This window comes from Apiospora kogelbergensis (genome assembly GCF_038363985.1).
Source record: "Apiospora kogelbergensis strain CBS 113332 chromosome Unknown utg000008l_segment0_segment0, whole genome shotgun sequence".
Lineage (NCBI taxonomy): Eukaryota > Fungi > Ascomycota > Sordariomycetes > Amphisphaeriales > Apiosporaceae > Apiospora > Apiospora kogelbergensis.
Genome location: NW_027117425.1, coordinates 2,828,861 through 2,852,260, shown reverse-complemented (window position 1 = coordinate 2,852,260; position 23,400 = coordinate 2,828,861). Strand labels below are relative to the sequence as shown.

At 55.1% G+C, this 23,400-nt stretch overlaps 11 protein-coding genes across 11 annotated transcripts; 8 read left to right on the top strand and 3 right to left on the bottom strand.

Moving 5' to 3' along the window:
* Window positions 1-536: 536 nt before the first annotated feature.
* Window positions 537-1,853, top strand: PG998_012875 (uncharacterized protein; the record flags this gene model as incomplete). Its single annotated transcript, XM_066879691.1, has 1 exon — window positions 537-1,853. One exon carries the CDS (start codon window positions 537-539, stop codon window positions 1,851-1,853), a length of 1,317 nt encoding a protein of 438 aa, XP_066726075.1.
* A 1,357-nt stretch (window positions 1,854-3,210) lies between these two features.
* Window positions 3,211-3,896, bottom strand: PG998_012874 (uncharacterized protein; the record flags this gene model as incomplete). Its single annotated transcript, XM_066879690.1, has 2 exons — window positions 3,211-3,661; window positions 3,772-3,896. The coding sequence occupies 2 exons, from the start codon at window positions 3,894-3,896 to the stop codon at window positions 3,211-3,213; spliced, it is 576 nt and encodes a 191-aa protein (XP_066726074.1).
* Window positions 3,897-3,960: 64 nt separating this feature from the next.
* On the top strand, window positions 3,961-4,278 carry PG998_012873 (uncharacterized protein; the record flags this gene model as incomplete). The annotated part of the gene is made up of 1 exon (XM_066879689.1): window positions 3,961-4,278. One exon carries the CDS (start codon window positions 3,961-3,963, stop codon window positions 4,276-4,278), a length of 318 nt encoding a protein of 105 aa, XP_066726073.1.
* A 567-nt stretch (window positions 4,279-4,845) lies between these two features.
* Window positions 4,846-6,590, top strand: PG998_012872 (uncharacterized protein; the record flags this gene model as incomplete). The annotated part of the gene is made up of 4 exons (XM_066879688.1): window positions 4,846-5,072; window positions 5,109-5,432; window positions 5,473-5,616; window positions 5,681-6,590. 4 exons carry the CDS (start codon window positions 4,846-4,848, stop codon window positions 6,588-6,590), a joined length of 1,605 nt encoding a protein of 534 aa, XP_066726072.1.
* Window positions 6,591-7,853: 1,263 nt separating this feature from the next.
* PG998_012871 (uncharacterized protein) lies at window positions 7,854-9,279 on the top strand (the record flags this gene model as incomplete). Its single annotated transcript, XM_066879687.1, has 4 exons — window positions 7,854-8,006; window positions 8,076-8,492; window positions 8,544-9,090; window positions 9,146-9,279. 4 exons carry the CDS (start codon window positions 7,854-7,856, stop codon window positions 9,277-9,279), a joined length of 1,251 nt encoding a protein of 416 aa, XP_066726071.1.
* A 144-nt stretch (window positions 9,280-9,423) lies between these two features.
* On the top strand, window positions 9,424-11,222 carry PG998_012870 (uncharacterized protein; the record flags this gene model as incomplete). The annotated part of the gene is made up of 2 exons (XM_066879686.1): window positions 9,424-9,622; window positions 10,000-11,222. The coding sequence occupies 2 exons, from the start codon at window positions 9,424-9,426 to the stop codon at window positions 11,220-11,222; spliced, it is 1,422 nt and encodes a 473-aa protein (XP_066726070.1).
* A 98-nt stretch (window positions 11,223-11,320) lies between these two features.
* On the bottom strand, window positions 11,321-13,012 carry PG998_012869 (uncharacterized protein; the record flags this gene model as incomplete). Its single annotated transcript, XM_066879685.1, has 6 exons — window positions 11,321-11,870; window positions 11,943-11,969; window positions 12,035-12,103; window positions 12,154-12,271; window positions 12,333-12,669; window positions 12,815-13,012. 6 exons carry the CDS (start codon window positions 13,010-13,012, stop codon window positions 11,321-11,323), a joined length of 1,299 nt encoding a protein of 432 aa, XP_066726069.1.
* A 1,510-nt stretch (window positions 13,013-14,522) lies between these two features.
* Window positions 14,523-15,273, top strand: PG998_012868 (uncharacterized protein; the record flags this gene model as incomplete). Its single annotated transcript, XM_066879684.1, has 2 exons — window positions 14,523-14,765; window positions 14,884-15,273. 2 exons carry the CDS (start codon window positions 14,523-14,525, stop codon window positions 15,271-15,273), a joined length of 633 nt encoding a protein of 210 aa, XP_066726068.1.
* A 62-nt stretch (window positions 15,274-15,335) lies between these two features.
* On the top strand, window positions 15,336-16,912 carry PG998_012867 (uncharacterized protein; the record flags this gene model as incomplete). The annotated part of the gene is made up of 2 exons (XM_066879683.1): window positions 15,336-15,539; window positions 15,665-16,912. The coding sequence occupies 2 exons, from the start codon at window positions 15,336-15,338 to the stop codon at window positions 16,910-16,912; spliced, it is 1,452 nt and encodes a 483-aa protein (XP_066726067.1).
* A 1,194-nt stretch (window positions 16,913-18,106) lies between these two features.
* Window positions 18,107-19,133, bottom strand: PG998_012866 (uncharacterized protein; the record flags this gene model as incomplete). The annotated part of the gene is made up of 5 exons (XM_066879682.1): window positions 18,107-18,181; window positions 18,252-18,354; window positions 18,409-18,459; window positions 18,527-19,013; window positions 19,091-19,133. 5 exons carry the CDS (start codon window positions 19,131-19,133, stop codon window positions 18,107-18,109), a joined length of 759 nt encoding a protein of 252 aa, XP_066726066.1.
* An 830-nt stretch (window positions 19,134-19,963) lies between these two features.
* PG998_012865 (HET-domain-containing protein) lies at window positions 19,964-21,853 on the top strand (the record flags this gene model as incomplete). The annotated part of the gene is made up of 1 exon (XM_066879681.1): window positions 19,964-21,853. The coding sequence occupies one exon, from the start codon at window positions 19,964-19,966 to the stop codon at window positions 21,851-21,853; it is 1,890 nt and encodes a 629-aa protein (XP_066726065.1).
* Between the last annotated feature and the right edge of the window lie 1,547 nt (window positions 21,854-23,400).

The following is a 23,400-nucleotide window of genomic DNA, read 5'->3' as shown; positions in this document are numbered from 1 at the left end:
CTGATACCGGTCTCCCTTCGAGAAATGGTGCTGTTGGCGATGCAATTACGAACATCTGGTTTAGGCTAAATATTGACAGTCCATCTTTCTCACCGCCGCCAGTCGCGATACCTGTTTCCTGAGTTACATTTACTTAGCTTACTCCATTGACGTAGATGATTTGTGGGACAACCCCATGTTCACAATGCGGAGTATGTGGAGGATCGTCACTTCGTCCACAAACACGCGACTATACAAGGATACCCCGTGTGGGTGGGTAACAGGTGGCCGAGGCTCGTCATTTACCGACCCCGGATACATACATACCAAATAAAATGCTGCTGGATTCCATCGCTACTAAAGCTTATTCATCGAAACCATCTTAGATCTCTGACGCGATGATGGAGGCATATTCCTGGAAGGCCTGCGGCCTGTGGTGCCTGATGAGCTTGGCAGCTGTGACAACCGCCAGCCCTTTAGCAGAGCCGACTGTCATGGGTCCCACACCTCCAGCAGCTTTTACAAATACAACGACACCAAAGCCCCGGATGATCGCCATGACAGACGTCGTCGGATCCGACGTCGAGCCCGACGACATGCAGTCCCTCGTCCACCTACTCTCCGTAGCCGACATGTTCCAGATCGACGGCATCATCGCCACGACCGGCTGGAACCTCGATGGCTTGACCGAGATGCCCCGCATCTTCAGCGTCATCGACGCCTACGAGAAAGACCTGCCCAACCTGATGAAGCGCAGCGGGCAGACCGGGTTCCTGGATGACGAGACGGACCAGCTCATCGGCTACTGGCCGAGCGCGGCGTACCTGCGAGGGGTTATCGCCGAGGGACAGACCACGCGTGGGATGGGCGGCGTGGGCGATGGCAAGGCGACGAATGGCAGCCGACTAGTCACCTCCATACTCGACCGGGCGGACCCATTGGGCAGGCCGGTGTGGATCTCCTTCTGGGGCAGCGGCAACACTCTTGCACAGGCGCTTTGGGATGTACAGAAGAGCCGTTCCAGCGAAGAAACTGATGCGTTCGTATCCAAAGCCCGGGTATACGCCATCACGGACCAGGACCGTCCCTTCTACCCGGAAAACGACTACACCGGAGTCCCAAGAACAGCGCAGACCTGGATGCGGAAGACCTTCGGCTCGAAGCTGTTCTACATCTGGAGCGAGACGGCGTGGCGCCAGCTCGGCCGGGAGACGAGGGACAGGTGGACGCAGTATAAGACGTCGGTCCAAGGAAAGGGGGCCCTGGGCTCGCTGTACCCGGACTACAAGTACGTAGTGGAGGGCGACACGTCCAGCTGGGTGTACGCGTGGCCGGGCGTGAACAACCCGGAGGATCCCACCCAGTGGGGATATGGTGGCCGCTTTGTCGACGCGCTGTCTCCGGACAATACGACCCGGGCATACATGGATAGGGACACCGACGCGGCCGCGCAGTGCACGGAGGCGATCAACTGGACCGTGCAAGATCAAATGAACGACTTCGTCTCTCGCATCGAATGGGCCGCCAGCGGCAAGGGGAACCGCAATCCGATGGTAGTCGTGAACGGCGATAACTCCCAGCAAGTCGCGACCATGACTGTGGCGCCAGGGGCTAGCGTTACGGTGAGTGCGGGTGGCACTATGGATCCGGATGGCGATGCGTTGAGTTATGAGTGGTCGCAGGATACGGGCGTAATGGGAACCGGGTGGACGGTATCTATCCCCTTGGGCGGAATCTCGACGCCCGATGTGAGCCTTGAGGTCCCGGCCGATGCTGGCGCCAGGGATATCCATCTTATGCTTCGCGTGGTGGACGATGGAACTCCGGCTCTGGCCACATGGCGTAGGGTTGTCATACAAGTGGCTGCCAACTAGATCGCCCACGCGTCAGCGATCCATGATACCATCCACCGTGGGACGATGCCTCACAGATCAGCCTAGATATGATCGCGTCGCTGTGAGCTCACACTCCTGCCCAACTCACTCCACAGCCATACCAACAAGAAAGGCATATGCATAGCTGCGAACATCATTGAAAAATGTACTGTATTGGGCACTACTCACTCCATTGGTTTTACATTGACTCTATGGCTATTAACCAGCTTTCAGCCCAAGGCAAGAGTGAATTGACCTGTGTTCTGTGTGGATACAACGTAAGTTTGTACGACAGTCTACACCTTATGCGGCAAACATGCGTTTACCATACGCTCAAAAGTCGTTAAGATTCTGGGGGTTGACTTCCGGCTAGCAGGCATGGAATCCGACGGTCGTCTTCTTCGGCTGAAACCCAACGTATGAGAAACCGTGCACCATTGGCAGCTGAACCTCGAGTTGCAGGACAGGCGTCTGAGAGGTTTCAGTCAGGTCCATCCGTGGCTTAAAGTCCATTTTGTGATAGGTCAGAGAGCCGAAGTTGTCGATAAACTGATTTTGTTCTTGTGCCCCCTTTTCAGCTTGTGTCACCTCAATTTTCCGAATCGACATTAGTGAAATATCTCCTGACTCTTCTTCTCTCATCTGAAAAGCTCCTTACTAGTCAGGTTGAAACTGGTTTATAAATAAGTGTGATTCTACCCCTTTTCAAGGCTCATCCGTCTCCATCGCAACTCGCCACCCCAAAAAAGATTAAATATTTCCCGACGATCAATCCTCGTCCAAATATGCAATTCATCACCATCTTGCATGTTTTCTTTCTCCTAGGCGCTGTCCAAGGAGCGTCGGTCCCAACACCAACGCACCTGCCTTGCGAGGAGAAGTGCGCAGCTGAGTACAACAAGTGCATGCAAGCTTCTGCTCACTCTACCAAAGCGGAGATAGCATGGTCAGGCCCTCTTGCTCCTATCTATCTTCCCATTTGCTGCTGACCATATGTATGACCAATAGCGGGGATGAGCTCCGGCGTTGCCTTCGTCTTTGTCCTTGAATAGTCGGAGAAGTAGATGTAATATCAGGCATGGCAATAACCATGGATGATACGGGACGGGAGTCTAATGTCATGCGAATCTAGCTATGCATGCTACTTTCGTTCACGTGATGGCGAAAATGGAAAGGCTGTCCAGGGAATATGGATCAAGAATCAATTTCTTCGTAACACATGGCCGCTCATTACATTACTTGCTGTGATGCCCGAAAGATGCCTTCGCATGCAAAGCCGACGTCCAATCATCATGAATGCCCAAATCCTTTAGCTACTAAGAATGGGCGCCGCAGCATCTCCTCCCGCAGTAGCTCCTCATCCCACGATCGAAGTTGTGAGCGCATCGGCTCCGACGAGATACGTCGTGGGCAGCGCGGCCGTGAAGCCGCGCGGGATCAGCATGGTCGGGAACGGGACGCCGATGTACTTGGTGAAGAGGACGCTGACGGGGCAGGTGATGACGACGGTGGACGTGGCCGTCGTCGTGACGACGGGCGCCGTCGACGTCACGGCCGTGACGCCCCCGTCGCTGCACGCGCTGAAGTACTCCTCGTACCCGTCGCAGTACGTCGCGTAGCTGGGCGTCACGGTCGGCTTCACCGTCACGGTCCCGTCCAGGCCCGTGGCCGTGACGCCGCCCGCGGGGGCGATGCCGGTGGTGCGCTTGGCGAGCGGGGACGGGCTGGTGGTGATGATTTCGACGGTGCCATAGGTTGTGAAGGAGGATGAGTTAGTGGTGGTAGTATATGTGAAAGTAGTCGATGTCCTGCGTGTTTCAGAAGCGGATTAGCCATTGTTGTGTCACCTTTACTATAGACGGATCTGCGGGAGCGAGGGAGGTTCTGGAGAGCCTCTCGCTACCTGAGTCGGACTTACTGAACTGGCGGCATCACTGTCACCCTGTTCAAAGCGGAGCAGTCGGCCAGACGAGACAAGCGGTCCGGCGTTCCAGTGGGGTCTAGCAGGCCGGCCGAACATCTACCCATCCGCGTGGTTAGCATTTCTACCTACTAACAGACCAATAATATTATGGAGAGGCAACTGCGCTTTACTTACTTGTCGACAATGACGGAAGAGCTCAGAGTCGTGGCACTGGCAGATGATTGTGTCAACGATGACGATGATGATTCCGTGGTGGGCGACGACGTTGATAACGATGCACTTGAGCTTGTGGACGAATCGATGGCGAATGAAGAGCTTGACGATTGCACCGACGAAGACGAAGTAGGGGGGTGCTGGCAGAGCTGGATGTGCTCTGCGCTGAAACCGCCGACGAGCTGGTCGATGATAGACTTGCCGGTGGGTGCTGGCACTTCTTCCCCGCCGACACCTCAAGGACGAGGAGCGCAGCAGGCAATGCCTGAGACCAAGAGACCTTCATGATTTTGGTGTATTGTTCTCTCCACGTCCTGTTCAACCTGGGGAAGATCCGGGGAACATTGTCAATTGCGCAAACTCATCGAGTCTCTAATAAGGAATTCGGTGACCAGATGTGAGTGGCTAGTTGGGCCAGATGCCAATGGCCATATCGCAATTTATCATAGCGCGCCGGCTTAGTAGTGGAGTTTTCGCATGCGCTATTGCCGGATAGGGTGGTCGGTCGGGGCCGCAAAGAGCGAAACAACCAATCAGGTCTCTGGAAAATGCCAATTCTAGATCAGCTCTATGCTAGCTCCATCTATATAGTCAGCTATTCAGCTGCCAGCTACGGCGCCACCTTGAGTCCGGCACTTCAGCTCCCCAGATTAGCGCACGGTCGAGTCGACTCCAGATTTTCAGCTACCATGGCCTGGACCCCGATGGTAGCTCGTCGTGTTCTAGATCCAGGGGCATTGTTTTGGTTCTGTTTTCTTCTTCAGAGAGTAACCAGGCTTATTGCTGTTCTTAACCGTACACACCCAACATGTGGCTTTCAAGAACGCTGCTGGGAATCCCCGCAGACTTCCGGCGATGTCTGCCATACTGTTCGACTTCATCGGCTTCCTGCCCATCACTTTGATACTGTTGGCAGTGTTATCTGTGCTACATGGCCGGGCATGGACTGTCACCACCAACAAAGTCTTTATCGAGGATCATGTCGGTTCTATCAAACCTGAGTCGATTTCTTCACAGCTCCCGGTTTTGGGGCACCTCATACACTATCTAAGAGATGGACCCAGCTACTTCAGCCGGTTATGGTAAGCCATTATCCAAACTCTTGAAAACAGACACAGTGCAACTGATGAACACAACAGCCTCTTAACGCGGGCGCCCATCTTCACGATTCAGATTGCCACGGCGAAAGTGACTCTGATCCAGCCGGAGCTCGCGAGGTACCTGCCGAAGTTGAAGAATGTTGGTCTGAATCCTTTGGCCCTGGACATGTTCCAACGAAGCCTGGGGTTCGGGGAGTTCTCTTCGGCTCTGCTGCAGGAAGCGGACGAGGCAAGCAGGCGGGTCGGACGTCACGCCTCGCGCATGTTCCGCGAAGAGTTTATCCCTGGCCAGCGGCTTCGCCACTACGCCGAAAGGATAGATAGCTACATCCAATCTGATCTGTAGGTTTCCATGATGCCCCTATCTAAACACTATACTGAGCGAGTGGGACAGGGAGAAAGTCACGAGCCAAGATATCAACATCGAAGACTGGATCTTCAAAAGCCTAATCGGGTCAATTGGTAAGGCTATCTGGGGAGGCGGTGATGGCCCCTTTGTCGATGAGGATTTCTTGACTCATCTACGGTACGTATGCCCCGTTTTTGTAATCGTGCTATATTACGTTTTGTTAATGCTGATATACGTATAGCCATTTCTTACTGAATGTTCGAGCGCTCAATAACCCCACAACGTGGTTTATTGACAAGAGCTTCCTGGAATCGAGACGGATCGTGCGCGAACGTCTGGCCCAATCACTGTCGTTCGAAGAAGATCCCGCGCAGGGCGAGCGAGATCGACAGGAGAACCATGGTCGGAAAGATGACGAAGGCTTATTGGATCGACTCCGCACGCTGTGCCGTGATCACGGGGCGCCTCCCGAGGGCTGGATCGACTACCAGCTCCTGCTCATCGCCGGCCTCGGGCCGAACATCATGGGCGCCGCGACCTGGCTAGTGTACCACATCCTTCACGACCAACACCTGTCAGCATCCGTCCGCCGCGAGATTGATCACCTACACGAGGAAAGTCGCGAGAGCGCCATCGATCTGTCCGAGGTGCCTGCCACCTGTCCTCTTCTGTACGCGACGTGGCTTGAAGTCCTGCGGTTCCACGGCACGTTCACCCTCGGCCGCTGGGTCCATGAGGACACCACCCTCGCCGGCACGTACCATCTCCCGAAGGCGTCGTACGCCTTGGCTCCGCTCACCCCGCACCATTTCGACCGGGCGGTCTGGGGTAACGATGCGGACGAGTTCCGGCCTGAGCGCTTCCTGAAGAAGGATGGGACATTCGATCCTGACGTCAAGAAGAAACTTCGCGTCTTTGGTTTGTTTGGCTCCGTCTGCCCCGGGCGGTTCCTCGCGACCAACATGGCCATGACACTCGCCATACGGCTGTTTTCAACCTTTGACATGACGTGTCGGCCGGGAGAGGAGTTCGTATTGCCAAGCGAACGCAAGGATACAGTGGTTGGTTTGGCGTCGCCCGACCGGGAGATTTTCATGTGTGTCACGAGGCGGAAGCTCGCCGGAAGGTTACGGATTACGTGGAAATCATAATACATCAAAAATGTCAAAAGTCGCATGATCGAACATAGCAATGTGATTAGAAAACGTGGCGAATGTTCCAGGTCAGCCTGAGGCTCTCGATAATCCGGCAAGCCTTGTTCAATGGCGTCTGTCCTCTCACCAACCCCCGTCAGCCCAAAATCCGGAAGTTGGTGATGGAATCTCCGACATTGCAACCTGCTTTATGAAACCGAAGCACTTCAAGAATAAAGACCTCACCCGGGCTGTCGAACATGGTATTACACGTGAGAAACGAATCCAGGTTCATGGGACCATGCGTCTCCGTGTGCTTGTCCATTAAGTCAAGCAATAGTGCTATATTGGCATCGTAATGTCGCTCCGATCGAATGAGATGCGTCACGGTAAATCCAGCTGCGAACATTCTGGACCGCTCTGTTTCCGCCTTCGGGTGCACAGTGAACTGCGGAGTCACACGGCGATGATCTGGTATGGTAAAGAGTTGATACCAATCCGGCTTTGCGTTGCATTGTCATCATCAGCATCAGCAACCGCACAAGTTCATGACGCTGTTCACGCGCACTTCACGTAGGGAAGCTGTAAAGAGATGCTTGAGCCCATCCGGGTGACTCACGTTCAAATCGTTGGGCGCGATCCGCATGAAGAATCCGTGTTACTCATGAAGCCGGTATATGCGGGTGCTGCTACCCCTCGAGATGATAGGGGTTGATTTGACAACCTTCATCTTGGTATAAATGCGTTATCACTTGATCGTGACTAATGCCAGCAACCTCCAAGTATCGAATGGTATTAGTTGCCTGGAAGGTAGGTATTTGGCGCACTAAAGCCGCCATTTGTAAGGCGCTGATTGCTGGGCTCATAATGCGATGATACTATTCGTGCCAGCATCACCAATGTCTCTCTGCGGGTGCAAATTGTCATATAAAAATGAATTATCCATCCGATGGAAACTAGGCGGGCAAAGAACAGTAAGCAGTTGGCCCTTTTCAAGAGGCATTTCAGTGCAGTGATGCCGTGACCAATTAGATGATGCGCTTTGTCTTATGTCGTCTGAAGGGCGTGGGGCATAGCCAGCCCACTTGCCCGCCGCCTACTGAGACCCCGCCAACTGCGCCCTGGATTTGGATTTTATTTAGTGCCCGCCTGCCCTACTCTGGTGGCATGTTGATCAATTCCGTTCCGTCACTTTCACCGCGACTGCGCGTTCCAACAAACCTTACGGGAACTGTATATATATAATCCACGCACGACCGACAGCGAAAATATCTCGTCGCCATGGGGAGCGAAGCACCGGCCGCGTCGCCGGCCAAGAAATGCCTGGGCGTCGACTGCGACAAGGATGCTGGTGATCTGCAGTGCCCGACATGCCTGAAGCTCGGCGTCAAGGGCAGCTTCTTCTGCACCCAAGACTGCTTCAAGAAGAGCTGGGTATGATTGCCCGCCACGCGCCACCATGCTATAGTTTTGGGAACTGACCGGGTCGCATGCTTCCAAAAGAGCCAACACAAGGCCCTTCACAAGTCCGCCCAAGGCAAGCCTCAAGATGCTTTCCTCCACAGAATCATAACCCCCGGGCTCGTCTCTGACCCCGATCCAGTTACCGGCCACTTCAACCCCTTCCCGACCTTCTCCTTCCCTCCGGGCACCGTCCGCCCCGTCTATCCTCTGTCGCCGAGGCGCGTCGTTCCCAAGTCGATACCGCACCCCGATTGGTCCGAGACGGGCATCCCGAGAGCCGAAAACCGCTTGCACAGAACCAAGATCGACCTCCTCGACGCCAAGGCCCAGGATGCGATGCGCAAGGTCTGTAAACTCTCGCGCGAGGTGCTGGACATCACGGCCGCCGCCATCAAGCCTGGCGTGACCTCCGACTACCTTGATGAGATCTGCCACAATGCATGTGTCGAGCGGAATGTGAGCGCAACCCCTCTTCCGTTGGATTTCGTTCGCCTCTAACTTGCGCAGTCATATCCTTCTCCCTTAAACTACAATAACTTCCCGAAGTCGCTTTGCATATCGGTGAACGAGGTCATCTGCCACGGCATCCCCGACCAGCGAGTCCTTCTCGACGGCGACATCGTCAACCTCGACATTTCCCTGTACCACGAGGGCTACCACGCCGATCTCAACGAGACATACTACGTCGGCGATAAGGCCAGGGCGAACCCAGACGCGGTCCGGGTGATCGAGACAACACGGGAAGCGTTGGACAAAGCGATAGCCATCGTCAAGCCTGGCACGCCCATCCGGGACTTTGGCCGCGTCATCGAGGAGCACGCCAAATCCCGAGGCTGCAGCGTCGTCGCGACATGGGGCGGGCACGGCATACACACCGAGTTCCACCCGCCGCCGTGGATTCCGCACTACGCCAAGAATAAGGCCGTGGGTGTCTGCAAGCCGGGAATGGCCTTCACCATCGAGCCGATTCTCACCGTCGGGAAGCCGCGCGAGGTCTACTGGCCGGACAAGTGGACCAATGCGACGGTCGATGGCAAGCTAAACGCTCAATTCGGTTTGTGTGCCCAAACTAGTCTTCCTATCTTGTCCACATGCTGACCTGCGCCTAGAACATACCTTGTTGGTGACTGAAACCGGAGTCGAAGTCTTGACGGCGCGGACTGCGAGCTCTCCGGGAGGGCCGATCCCATTGCCAACAAGCACAAATGGAGATGCGGACGCTAATGGCGCTTCCAACCCATAGTTCGGCGTGCCGTTACAACTACGTCGAGCCAATTGACGCGGCAAAGCGGATGGCCCGCATTAGATCATATTTGAATAAATACACTGATCGGCGCATCAGTTACGACAAAGATACCCTGGGGGAATGTCCCGAACTCACATCATCATGCAAGAGGCGCTAATGGGGATGCTCGCAACACCTTCTACGTCCCGGGTGCCTAGGATCTGCGAATTATCGTCTTCTGCCGTGAACAGTCGATCCTGCTGCGTTTCTCGTCCCAGTGCACTGCTCAAGGCCGAGTGCGACATGGTCTATGTTCGTATCAAATGCTGTTGCTGGAGTAATGCCCATGTTCCGCCAATCAGTGCGTGTGAGAGGCCATCTTCGATTAAAACGCAACACCCCTGCCAAGGGATTCACCTTACCCACCCGACGAAGATTTGCAACGGAGAATTGTGTCCAGCACCCCCTGTGAACATCAGCTGATTGCGGATCACTTACATAAACACGTGCCCCTTTGAAGGCAACTCCGCCGCAAAATAAAATTGAAGATAAAGCGCAGCCATTCCAAAACAGCCGCTCAAATAAACAAAACCTGCTACGTTCGTTCGTGATGGGATTCATTCGGAGGATTTGTCGTCTAAGCACCCAACCATGACGCTCTTTTTGCCCTTTGGGCTTGGCTACAGCTGCTATTGTTGCACCATGTCGGAGCCACGGCGGCTCCGCCCTATTCGCTAGGGAATACGATTGAGGCGGACCTCATCTTCCCGCACCAAGACGGCCGCTACGCAGAATCGAACAACGGCGTCCCCGTCGTCATCGGCATCCAGAACACGGCCGCTGCCGCCCGCTTCGGCTTCAAGCTCAGGTGGCAGCTGCTGGAGGCGCAGGACCGCCGCGGCGAGGTCTCGGTCATGGTCGGCGGCGGCGGCCCTCTCGCTTATCCCGGCATGAGCCCGAACCCGTCCGCGCGGCTCTTCGAACAAAACGCAAATTCGACCATCACCAAGCCCGACTGGGGCACCACCGCCACGACCACCAAGCATCTAAGCCCGGGAAACTACACGCTGCAGTGGGCTTTCGGCGTGGCGCCCTACTGCGAGTTCGGCAAGGAGGAGGAAGGTACGGCCCGGTACGAGCTCCTGCGGTGGCTGACCAAGGGCGAGCTGCGGTTCGTCGTCGTCGGCGCCGGCGAAGCCGCACCCCCTCCGCCCCGCTCCCTCCTATCCAGCAGTGCTAAGGGTAGCCACGGCGACCGAGTCCATGATGGAGGAGAACGAAGCGACGGCTGCCCGCGCCTCATGGGCGTCATCAACTACGCGTCCACGGCGTCCTGGGACCGCCCCGCGCAGACGCAGACGTGGCCCGGCGGACCCGGCGAGCCCGCCTGGTCCCGCGTGCTCCAGGCTACGACGGTGGCGTGCGCCGTCACGGCGCCGCCGACTTTTACGCCGGGGCCGTGTCGGGCTACGGTCGACCCGGGGGTCGAGTCGAGCGTGTTCGACCGCATGGGTTGGCCGCTTCGGCCGTCGTCGTCGTCGTCGTCACGGTCGCGGAACAAGACTACTGGCGCTGCCACTATGACTCACGCCGGGACTAGAAACTCGACTGCGACCGCGTCTAGGAGTTCTACTGCGACTAGGAGTTCTGCCGCAACCAAGAGCTCTGTTGGAACCATACATTCCACTTCATCGAGTAGTTTCCTCACAACGACAAGTCCCACTACAACTTCAAGTCCCACTGCCCCGAAGGAGCCGACGATGCTGACGCCGACAATGGCCATGTCAGCCACGGAGCGGAAAGATGTCAACAACAATGTGCCTGCCTCCCCAACGGCACCAGCCGCGGACCCCGCAAGTTTCCCCGGATTTATCAACGCCGGCGTGTTGCTGCCGAGTCCATCTGGTCCTTGTCTTATGCTTACTTATGCAGCGCTCGCACTGCTGTCGCTCTCCCTCTAAGCCAGCCTCACTTACATAATAATACCTACTTCCTTTCCTAACTTTATCCTCCTAACCAAATGAACTGGGTAATATTCAATATTATCAAGGTACTCGGCCTATCTCACGCTGTATTGGACCGTATACTCCTTCCTGCACGTAATGCCTTCCAGCTCCTTGTCCGACTTGTGCAATATGAACTCTTCGCTATTGGAGTCTCGCGACGACATCATGGCCGCGGGCTCCTCGGAGTAGTACGCGGCGGCCGAGTGCGTGTTTTTGCCGCCGTCGTCAAGCCCCTGCCCATGCGGCTGCTGTGCAGGCGCCACCCCCTCGCCGACGCGCCGCACGATCGCCGCCGACGAGCCCGTCTCGCTGCTGCCGGTCCGCACGCCCACCACCGCGCCGGAGTCGTTGTCCATGGCCATGACCTCGTCCCAGCTCTTGGTCTGCAGCTCGAACTCGTCGACGTTGTGGCTGCCGAGCCGCGTCCGCCGCTTCGGCGCGCTGCTGCCGATGGTCTGCAGGCCGTACTTGCCGTGCCCCTCCTTGTTGTACTGCGGGTACGACGACGACTTGGCGCCCGTCGAGTTGAGCTTGAGGACGCGGCCCAGCAGGGGGCGCAGGAACTGGGCGCAGGCGGCGATGATGCCGATGTTCAGCTGGAGGCTGTGCGTTTGGTTAGCAAGCGCGAGGGCAAGGGGTACGGGTGGTTTGTAATATGGAGGGATGACAACTCACTTCTGCCAGAAGTGCACCCAGTAGTCGCTACGTTGGTCGTACTGTTAGCATACATCCACCAACACCTTTTGGGAGGTTAGGGACTCGCTTACAAGGTATTGTCTGGGCTGCCACCTGTCGTTAGCATGAAGACGGCCTTGCAGATTCCGGCAACAATTGAGCTAAGAAATGATTAGCATAAACTAGTCAGATATTCTGTGGCAACACTCACAAGTATCCGAGATTCAGAATCGCTATAACGTAAAGCCGCAATCGCAACTTCATCTTCAGGTTCCAGACTATGGGAATAGGCAGAACACCCAGGCATATATCGGTGAAGATGTTGCAGGCTGTGCGTGAGTGATGATCAGTACGACAACTGACCAATACGGTATTTGGGAAATGGCATACAAATATTCCAGTACGTGAGATTGAGGAACATGTTGAAGTCGAAACATCGTGGGTCGAACGGGTTCATCCACTGGAACTCCCACCAGCCCGAGTACGGCTTGCAGTAGGTGAACAGCACCACCGTGGCTTGGATGGTGTAGAGAACCACGAACACGATGATGGCGTAGAGCGAATACTTGTACCACTTGATCTCTCTATTCAGTCTCATCAAGCTGAGCGCCATGGAGATCCTCAGAAAGCCCATAGCGAAGCCGTCCGTCATGACAGTTTTCCAGAAACTGATGTGTTCGAAATGCACGCGCTGCTCGGGGGTATCGCCAGTCCGTGGCGTCCGAGCCTGTACGGGATTTGCAGACAGAGACATATCCAGGAGCCAAGGGCGATGAACTAACTCGGCGGGTAAGTGTCAGTCAGTCAGTCGGTTGTACGGGCATCTCGATCTAAGAAGGAGGGGCCACAAGTGGCAGACAGGAAGAACGCACGACAGAGAGGAGAATGAAGCCGTCGTCCAGACCGACCGACTTCACCATGAATGCGCGCACATAGGTGCGCAGAGCGACAAAGGTCAAGGCGATGAAGTGGAAGACGGCCACGACCCCGACGATCCGACCGGCGTTGCTCGCCTTGGCGTAGTCGGAGTCGGGATCGATCTGGGGAGGAGGGGGCAAAGACGGATCCATGGGCAGGTGTTGATGCACATGCAAATGGGGCTTCCTTCTTGGTTCGATCTTCAGGCCAGTAACATACTGCTTTTATTTTTCTCGAGCCACCCGAAAATGATTCCTCCGCGAGCGTGTTGCGGGTAAGTACGATCTCGTGAAGTGGAAGTCCCAATGGAAGAATGGGGAGGGGGGAATCGCTCGGGACAACCCTGAACCCAAGATCGTATGTGGGAATTCTGGGATGTTTAAAACAGAGCCTTGCCCTCAGCACCAAGGGCACATGGTTAACGAAACATGGCTACCATGGTATGCAGAGTAGCGAGTGGTTCGGTCTTAACCGCATTATAACCGGATTCCGAACATTTACACTGATAAGAGGCAGAGTCCCCCAGGTTCCTCTCCGAGTGCAGACTGAGATGGAAACCGCTTCCTGCAAATGCTACACGCCACGCTTTTCCACAATCCAATAGTTTGTCGGGAACAATTACCTGAAATGCAGTTACCTAAAAGATCCCAGCCGCCGAGGGCAGGTAATGAGCACAACCTCTTGCCTCTCCAAACCCAGCGCTCTGGGCCTTGGTAACGGCGGACCGTCGCCAGATCCAACCTTGAATGACAGCAGTATGACAGCACCTCAGACAATAAAGCATGCGACTCTGGTCATGCAATGCTACGGCCAAGCAATCTTGGAGAGGCCTGGATGAAACGCCGATTGCGGCGCGGTGCAGGAGAATTATGTGCTTCCTACTCATGCTTGATCAGATCGGGAAGGTGGAACAAAGCAAGGCAATAAAACTCTGCTGCAACTTCCAGGCGCGAAGTAATTCCATCGCCACCCTCCCTCAAGCAGGTTTCAACAAGCAATAAAGGCGTCTGCCGCAGATGCCGCGATGGCTGACATGCGTTTACGCACGCGGAAGGGATGCAGGGGGCTTCGTTACCGAATAAACTCCCGTCACTCGCAGGTCTGCCACATGCTTATCGAGATATATCTCGCGTATCACGATAGCTTCAACCAACGTACTGCAACGAGAAAATCGAACAGTTCTTCGCACTTGGATTCTGTAGTTCTGACGACATTGCGGTCAGATCATTTCTGGTGGCGTTTACCTATGCACCACCAATCCTTCGCTTCACTTCATTTCAATATCAAGCCCAAAACACAACGTGGTCGGGAGCACTGACGAAAAAGAAAAGATCCCGATACCCGACGACCATGGCCAGCCCTGAAAATGGAAAAGGACCGCCCCTCGGGCCACATTCCTAGAACAGGGAACAGGGCGCAAGATGTCGACCCAGCCCTGTGAGGTTGTATTTGCCCCGTAAGGCTTTCCCGCTCTTGGCAGTTCCCCCCATGCGGCAGGGGCTGGTGATTGGCGGGCTGCGGAACAGGGGGTGGTGAGCTGGGACTCGTGCGGGCGGGCCAACATGCATCTCGCTCGGCTATTCCTCCCTTCTCCCTTACTCGACCACGACTGACTCCTCCCACCCTCCGTGACTTCGGCGGCCGAAGTGTCCGCAAGCGTTCATGAGGGCCACCTCAAGGGCGACCGGACCTACCTATCCGCTTGCCGCTGGGCTTCTGTTTCGCAAAGCGCACCGTCCCCCTGCGCCTTACGCGGCTTGGCAGCCACCCTTGGCCGCTCCGTGGGGCTCGGATCTGAAGCCGGATGCGCGACGACAGGATGAGTTGGGACGAGAGTCTCCTCTTCCTGCCGCAAAAGAAACAGGTTACAGTCCCGATTTCGATATTCCAAATCGGATCAAGGTGGTGCGCGCATGTTGGGCCAGATAGACAACTCGGGCAATGATAGACAGTCGCTCTAAACTGATCGAACTGAGCTGCGGCGCAGCATCCAAACTGCAACACAAGCAATGAACCTTTGCAGCAGAGCAGCTGCTCTGCCCCGATCCTGCATGATGCAAATTTCCGATCGGTCGAAAAGGGCCATGAGTTCGTTGCTAATGTTGCATCCAGTCCAGATGCCCTGTTGTTCTCCACGATCATTCGGTATCGCAACCTGCAATGCTTCTTGACGCTGTGGTCCCCAACTGCCTCGGTAGAAGAATTCCGCGGAGACAAGTCACGGGACGGGCGATGCCGTCTCGGGCCATTCCCCTTCTCACCCCCTACTGCGTGCACTCTGCCGAATAAAACCCAGTCAGTCATCGGCTTTAGAATGGTCCCGATCTCACCCTTCAAGCCGCACGCTATTTGCTGCAGTCCTGGTCACATTGCACACCACCCGCGTGTGAACAACCCCAGCTTGCAACTGTAGATCAAGTCTCATCTTGGTGTACTTCGTCACTCATTCTGTCTCAGGTCTTCCAAACAGTCATCATGCCTAGCTTCAAGATCCAATCAGCCGTCGGCCTCCTCGCTTCTTTCCTCGTCGCCGAGGCGGCCGCCGGACTATGCTCCAAGGCCGACACTGTTGAGCGCGACGTCGTCGTAATTGGTGGTGGTGCTGCCGGCGCGCATGCCGCCGTTTGGTTGCGCGACCACGGCAAGACGGTTGCGTTGGTGGAGAAGAAAGATACTCTTGTAAGACTTTGCTTTACTGTTCTCGAGTTCCCAATGTTTCTCCTCAAGGCCCATCTGCCCATGACTCCAATCAGCAGTGCAACAGCTTGCTCGGAACAACCGCTGACATATGCCTGCGACTACAGGGCGGCCACACGGCGGTCTACCATGACCCCGCCACCGGCACCCCCATCAACGTCGGCGTGCAGGCGTGGATGGAGTACAAGGACACGTTCGACTTCGTGACGCGCATGGGCGTCTCCACCAACGGGTCGATGCACTTCGCGGCGCTGACGAGCCAGTACGTCGACTTCCAGACGGGCCGGCCGGTCGACGGCTACGTGGCGCCGGCCGACGCCGCCAAGTTCGCCGCGCTGCAGGTCTACCTCGACGCCTGCGAGAAGTACGAGGACATGCTGCTGCCGGGCTTTTTCAAGTTCCCGCCGCCGGGCCAGATCCCCGAGGACCTGCTCATGCCCTTTGGCGACTTCGTGGCGAAGCACAACATCTCGGCCGCCGTGCCGCAGCTGTGGCAGTCCACCGTCCAGGGCGTCGGCGACTTCATGCACGTCCCCACCATGTACATCATGCAGGCCTCCCCGGCGCCCATGGTGCGCGCCCTGCTCGGCAAGGGCGCCGCCGCCGTCCCGCCCTCGGGCAGCCTGCACGAGCTGTACGAGCGCGTCGCCGACTTCCTGGGCGACGACGTGCAGTACTCGAGCCAGGCGGTCGCGTCGACCCGCACCGAGGCCGACGGCGTCAGCGTCGTCGTCCAGAGCAGCGTCGACGACGGCAAGAACTGCACCATCCACGCCAAGCGCCTGTTGATCGCCATCGAGCCGACCGCGGCCAACATGGCCCCCTTCGACCTCGAGCCGGCCGAGAGCGACGTCCTGAACCGCCTCGGCTACACCACCGTCTACGCGGGCATCGTGCGCCACCCCGCCCTCAAGGTCGGCACGTCGTACGGCAACACGTTGCCCGGCGCGGCGCCGGCCGACTACACCGTGTACCCGCTGCCCGCGCAGGTGGGGCGGTTCGACTACCTGGACATGACGTCGGACATGTTCTCGTTCACCGCGGTGGGCACGGACAAGGACACGCCCGCGAGCATGCGGGCGCTGATCAGCCAGACTATCGAGGACATGGTGGCGACGGGCGTGGCGAACGGCTCTGCGCAGGCGCCCGTCGAGTTCCCCGTCTTTGCGGACCACGGCATGATGCACTCGCGCGTCTCGGCCGAGGAGCTGCGCGCCGGCTTCATCCAGAGGCAGCTCTCGCTGCAGGGCCGCCGCTCCACCTGGTACACGGGCGCGGCCTTCACTTCGGCCTTCTCCACGGTGCTCTGGGAATACAACAATGTGCTCCTACCCGATGTCATCAAGGGGATTTGAGGGAGGTGGAGAACCAAGGGCTGCGGAGGATATGGTGGTCTACTTACAGCCATGTAACTCTAGGTTCAGACATACGACATATAATCAAGCGAAAATGACTTTGTTGCGTTATAGAAGCCAAACGGTTTTCAATTCTCATCATTGCAGTCCATGTATTACATTATCCATACTCGAGCTTCTGTCCGTTGCCAGTTCTCACCATCGACCATAGCTTCGTAACTTCCACTGGATGAAAGACAAGCAGGGGACCGAAGGTTCGACGTTGATCAGGACCCTGCGTAAATATCTCACTGGCCGCCTTCCCGGGCTCTTCTCTTATAACACGCGGTTTCACTTGGCGAAATGATTCAGCGCACAGTCCAAAGTTCATAGAGTCTGGCATTACTATGGTCGAGCATACCCTCGTCATTTCTGACATTATCCGCCTTCTCCTCCAAAGATTTCCGAGTGAGTCAATCCCGACCTGTTGGCTGACTAGGTAAATTCTGATGCTTTGGGCGTAGCCCGGTTGGCAAGTTCCTGGCAAGTCGCCTGCATTCTAACGACACAGTGTACGACGCCCTGGAGACCCTTGTCGCCCAAAGATTTGAGGAGCAAGCCCGCGCTAGAATGAGACATGATGTTCCAGAACACGTAAGGTCTATCAAATACGCCTGCCTCCGATTTAAGCTCATTGGGTCACAGAGAGATTGCGTTCATTGGATCATGAATAATTTCCCCAAAACGAAGCCATGGACTGTGAAGCGGGTTGTCAACGAATTAATCGCACTATGGTATGGGTCTGTCCACATCACATCGGTGGTAAATGCCATACTTGGAAATCCAGCTTATGTTGTATTGAGGCTTATAATCGGCCTTCCCACAGACGGCCTGTTTTAATGCGAAGCACCACTTTGCCTGGCGTAGTTGGCTATACCCATATGCTAGTACCAAGGCAATTCTGAAACCAAAAGCCTGAAGTATGGGAGACAGGGGGCAAGTATATTTGGAATGATCGCGATTAGGCAATAGGTTACATCGGGACTGATTATTTTCGCATTATACGGGACGCAGGTGGACGAAGAGCGGATTAGCGACAAGGAGGTAACCATGATGCCTTGGCTGGCCAAGGTGCAGTTCACTGCCAGCTCGTGGGCACACCCCCATTAAAACCAATAGACATCCATAAGTATTATGTCAAGCCTTATCCAGCCATTACCAGGGGATCTCTTTACCATCAATGGCGCCTATGAACTTGCCGGAGACATTGTCGCGAGTAGCTCCATCAATCTAATTCAGGTCAGTGGCAAGAACCGCAGAATAAGCCAAGGGTAAGGACACGGTCGTTGAGCACACTCACCAGCTTGATGATCTTCTCGGCGCTGTCCGCCATTGTGATCGGCGCCGCTTTCAATCCCATGTGCTCTCTGGCCGTTTTGTTTCCCATGTCAGAATCGACCAGCCTTGATTGAAGAAGTCAGTATCGAATAGTATTATGGCCAAAAGGAAAAGCATACCCTGGACTGGCAGCAACGGAAACGAGCCGATCGTTGCCAAAATGGGCCGAACTTGAGCAGTGGACCTCTTGTTAGCTTTCGGTCTAAACTCATCTTAGGGAATATGATAGTCGCTCACACAGTGATCCAATTCAGGGCCGCCTTCGAAATGCAGTAGGCCGGCGCTTTCCACGCCCGGAGGCTGCTCATGTCACCTATGGAGCCCGCCTTGCTGCTCATGGTTATCAACTTGGGGCTTCGCGACCTCAGCAGTAGCCCGTGGCAGGCCTGGTACAGGGCCAAGGGCCCCAACGTGTTGACGCGAAAGGCGCTCTCGACCGACGCCAGCTCCACCGTCTCCAGCCCGACGATGGGCGGGCTGACGCCGGCGTTGGCGATCAGGACGTCGATGTGGTCGATGCCCGCGGCCCGCATCTGCTGCACCGCCTCTTTCGCGTCGGCCTCGGACGCGCTCTCGATCTTCACGATGAGCAGCTTGGCTTCGTGGTTTGCGGCGGCGACGGCCTGGAGATCCGCAACGCCCGGTGCGCTCTCGTCGCGCACACTTCCCACGACGGTGCAGTTGGGTCTAGAGAGATACGACCGGGCCAAGGCATTACCAATCCCTGTACATAGGTAAGCAGTGTCTGCTATTGAGATCGTGCGGAGGAGACTCCAAGAGGTTGCTTTCGAGCCTGCTCACCTCGGCCGACCCCGCTGATTACGACGACAAGTGGCTCGGGCATTTTGAGATGAAATGGTATAACGACGCACTGTTGACGATACTAATTGTTGTCGGAACGAGGGGAGACTCTCACGTATTGGTATTAAAACGGAATATCAAAGATAAGGGGAATGGCCTGTCAGCGTTGTGCTTGCTTCTTGGTGACTGTTTCATTCGGACTGATTTCTGACTAAAAGTCCGATAGTACGACGGCAGGCTGCGTCACCATGCATATAGCCATTGGTTCTCATGTGAGTTCCTCCGTCACTCATGTGAGTTCCTCCGTTCCGGGATCAACGCAAGGGAGAGTCTGACCAAGCAAGAGAGGTGCTTGGTAACCAACCAAAGCCAATTACTAATAAATCAGTTGACAGACAGACTAGACGTTGGCAGACTGACTAGGCTGAGGGCCTGTGGGGTGGTGTAACTTGATTCGTCTATAGCGCCAACCTTCTGTACTTTATTTCGACGTTCCTCGTACACTTCTGGGCAGCCGAAATGTTTGGTTGGGCACCAGCTCCTCACAGCGCAAGAGGGGGTGTATACCGCCTAGAAACTATCCGGCAGAGTCCTCTCTCATAGTTGAGGCAATAGTTCTGTAAACACAACCATGACAGTCAACCGACAGCAACGCAAGTCCTTGCGCTAGACTGCTCAGGAATCCGTGAGATTGTGCTTGGCGTGTGCGATAAGCGGGGTACCGTCATCTGGAGGCAGGCCCTTGGCCGATGCATCAGTTTCTTCCTTCATGCTTACATCCCTATGGTCTGTCAACATCCCCCAGCTAAATCGAAAGCTGCTTCTACATTTGAGGCATATGCTAGATTGCCAAATATCAGTGCCGAACTCACTATGGCACCCAAATGGTGGCCTCGACAACAGGAAAGACACAGGCGCCGGAAAAGACGCAACACCCCGTGTGAGGCGTGCAAGACGCTGCTCGCATCAGCAAAGCTAGTCAGGGCCTACAACGACGCTGGAAAGATCCCCGACTTCAAGACGCCAGTCACTATCGCTTCCAAGCCGTTTAAGAAATGGACCATACCCGCCTCGGAACTGTTCAACGGTTGCGATACTCACCAGCGCTTTCTGCACCCTTACGTATGGCGCCCAGCAGGCGAGAAGGTGATGAGCATAGATCTTCTGTTCGACCGGGGCAGGCTTCAGTTCTATACAAACGCCTATCACGAACACGACGATTCTATTTGGGGCTCCTCGGGAGCTGAGCTCCTGCTCCTCAACGGAGATGGCGCTGGACCAGGCTTTGCATTGGGAAGACAGCTGGATGCCCAGTTCATCGATATCGAGTTGCTAACCCATTGGAAGAAGACCTGTACGGAACATCATGGAAATAAGTGCTTAGAAAAGATGACGATCCTCGCCCACCCGCTGTCGTTCCTCATTGATACGCAGCAGATGTGTCTCGTCCCGGCCACGCCCGACATGGCCTATGTTACCCTAAGCTATGTCTGGGGTCAAGTTCGAATGCTAAAGACCACACAGGAGAACGTGGCAGATCTGCAAAAGCCCGATGCTCTGCAAAAGCTTGGGAGTCAGGTGCCGAGGACAATCCGGGATGCCATCGGACTTGTGCCCCTGCTGGGAGAGCGATATCTTTGGGTTGACTCACTCTGCATCCCACAAGATGACGCACATGTAGTGCAGCTCCATGTTGCCCAGATGGCAGCCATATTCGAACATGCCTCCGTCACCATTGTTGCATGCGACGGAAACGATGCTGAATTTGGTCTGCGAGGTTTGCGCCACTCAACACAGCCTAGATCTCTACCAGGTGTTCTACCCTTGGCGCCAGGGGTGACTCTTGCCGCTAGGACAAAAGTCCACCTTAGTCGAACCCCCTGGTCTCGACGCGGATGGACTCTCCAGGAACAGGTTTTCTCCCGCAGGAGCATATTATTCTTCGAGGACACGGTCCAGTGGGTGTGCCGGTCATCAAAGTACTACGAAGATGTCGACTCGCCCCACGATATCCCGCCCAACGCGCTAACGATCGACGGAGGGGAGATGCGCGCACAGCTAAACCCGCTAGACCTGTCCCTCAACGTCCCGGACCTAAACGTGCTCTGCAGCCTCATCGGCAACTATTCGGAGCGGGAGCTAACCTACGACGAGGACGCCATGTCAGCCTTCTCGAGCACATTTGGGGCTATGCGAAAAGCCTTCCCCCGAGGCTTCATCCATGGACTCCCCATTTCATTCTTGGATGCGTCGCTGATATGGCGCTCGAGGTCCTGTCGGATGGTTCGCCGGGAAAGCTCAAGACAGGGCGCCCAGTGCCCGCCTAGCTGGACATGGGCGGGCTGGAGGAATAACTTCCACGGGCTCGTTTGGGAGTCTGCTTGCTACATGAAAAACCCACCCCAGGGCATGTCCACGGCGCACTGGCAAAGGTTCCAAGTGATCCCAACGCTGGACTGGTACACGAAAAAGGAGCCCGGGGATTCGGAAGAAGAGCAGCGCATCCCGTTTCAAAACGAGTGGCATGACTACAAAGCTAGGTACATGGGTAAAGAGCACGACCTCCCGGAAGGATGGGTATACAAGTCAGGAGAAGAGGATGCGGGCGCGTTGTTTATTGCGTCTCGGTTCAAGGAGGACCCCGAGTGCCAGATCACAAGCACAACATCACGCATCTCAATACTATCATCGCGCCGCCTTGGGTGCCTCCACCGATTTATCGCGGATCTGCATCAATTCTATGGAGTTGCATTGCTACTTTGACGGCTTGTGTATACACTGCTCTCCATCTGAACGTCCCCAAAAGAACAGGCTGGCGATCACAGCTTTTTGCCAAACTCAAATGGGTGGTGATTGGGATATTCATCCCCGAAGCCACTATTACGATGGCAGGAACACAGTTCATGGAGGCTAGATGGCTTTCTCATGAGTTGACAAAACTTCAGAAATCCGATCCTACGGTGGATCAGGAGGTGAGTGCTTCTATACTGCCAGAAGACCGATAGTGACTGACTAGCTCTCATTAGTTCAAATTCGATCTACAGTACGGATTCTTCGTTGTTATGGGTGGTTTGCAGGTATCCTTCAAACATCTAATCGAAGAATAGCCTAGAGACAATCGCATCTTTGGCAACATTACTGGTGATAACTATCGGCAAACCCTTTCATCGGTTGGCATATTGGCACTTGCTCGGGCAAGGAAATGGATCTACATCACCCCTGAATCAATTGCCGACCGGAGCAAGGCCAATGCTTTGCAGAAGGGCCTTGTTTCTCTACAGATTACCTGGATGAGCCTTCAATGTATATCTCGGAAAGCGAATGGGCTACCGCTTACTCACATTGAGATTTATACAATGATACACGTTCTATTTGCTATTATTGCGTATGGCTTCTGGTTCAAGGTATTTTACCCCGGCAATTGCATAGCCTGGGCAGTCACTAACTACTATGCAGAAGCCGCTTGATATAAATGAAGCTGGTACTGTTGAGTTGGAAGGCTTCTATGACACCTTCAATCTCTTGCTCTTTGAGCACCGGGAGTGGCAGCGGATTCGAGATGGACACGTCTTTCTCTCCATTGCTAATCAAGACGATGTACCGGTCAGAGAGATATTGCGAAGATGCAGCAGTACCTCAAGTGCCACAGACGATGACTCTATGCGCGCTAGAACAATTGACATGGCCGCAAAATTCGCACAGCGGGATTTCATCATGCTGGAGCCTTCGGAAAGTTTACCGTGCGGATTGCACTTTGCGCATTCCAAAACACTAAGCCAAGCTGAATACATGACGCTGCACAGTTCCATGGATGCATATCAGACCATGGACAGCGGCCCAGTTCTCACCACACGAGATATATACCTACCAAAGATGGTAGGGCTTCACACGGGGCCAGATCTCGGCGTCCTGAAAACAGGAGAGGTCTGGTATTATAGCAAGAACCCTCTCTTGCCGTTTCTGAAAAATGGTCGTCCCGAATCAAATGTAACATACCAACCTCCTTTCCAACAACAGTCAAATATCCTCATGCATCAGGAAGGGCAAGAACCGCAAGGCAGTTTCGATATTTTCTGGGCCATTTTGGTCGAAACTATCTTGGGCTACGTCGCGTATGCTGCAACTTTCAACAGTTACCAGATCATGCATTCTGTTGCGATGCCCTTGCATTTGCCATCCCAGACTGAAGATCGCTTGTGGACAACAGCATGCATTCTTCCAAATTTTGAATCAACGGTTCTATTCATTATTCATTCTATCGGCAATAGATCCATCATCAGGATTTTCTTCCCATTGTTATATTCTCTGTT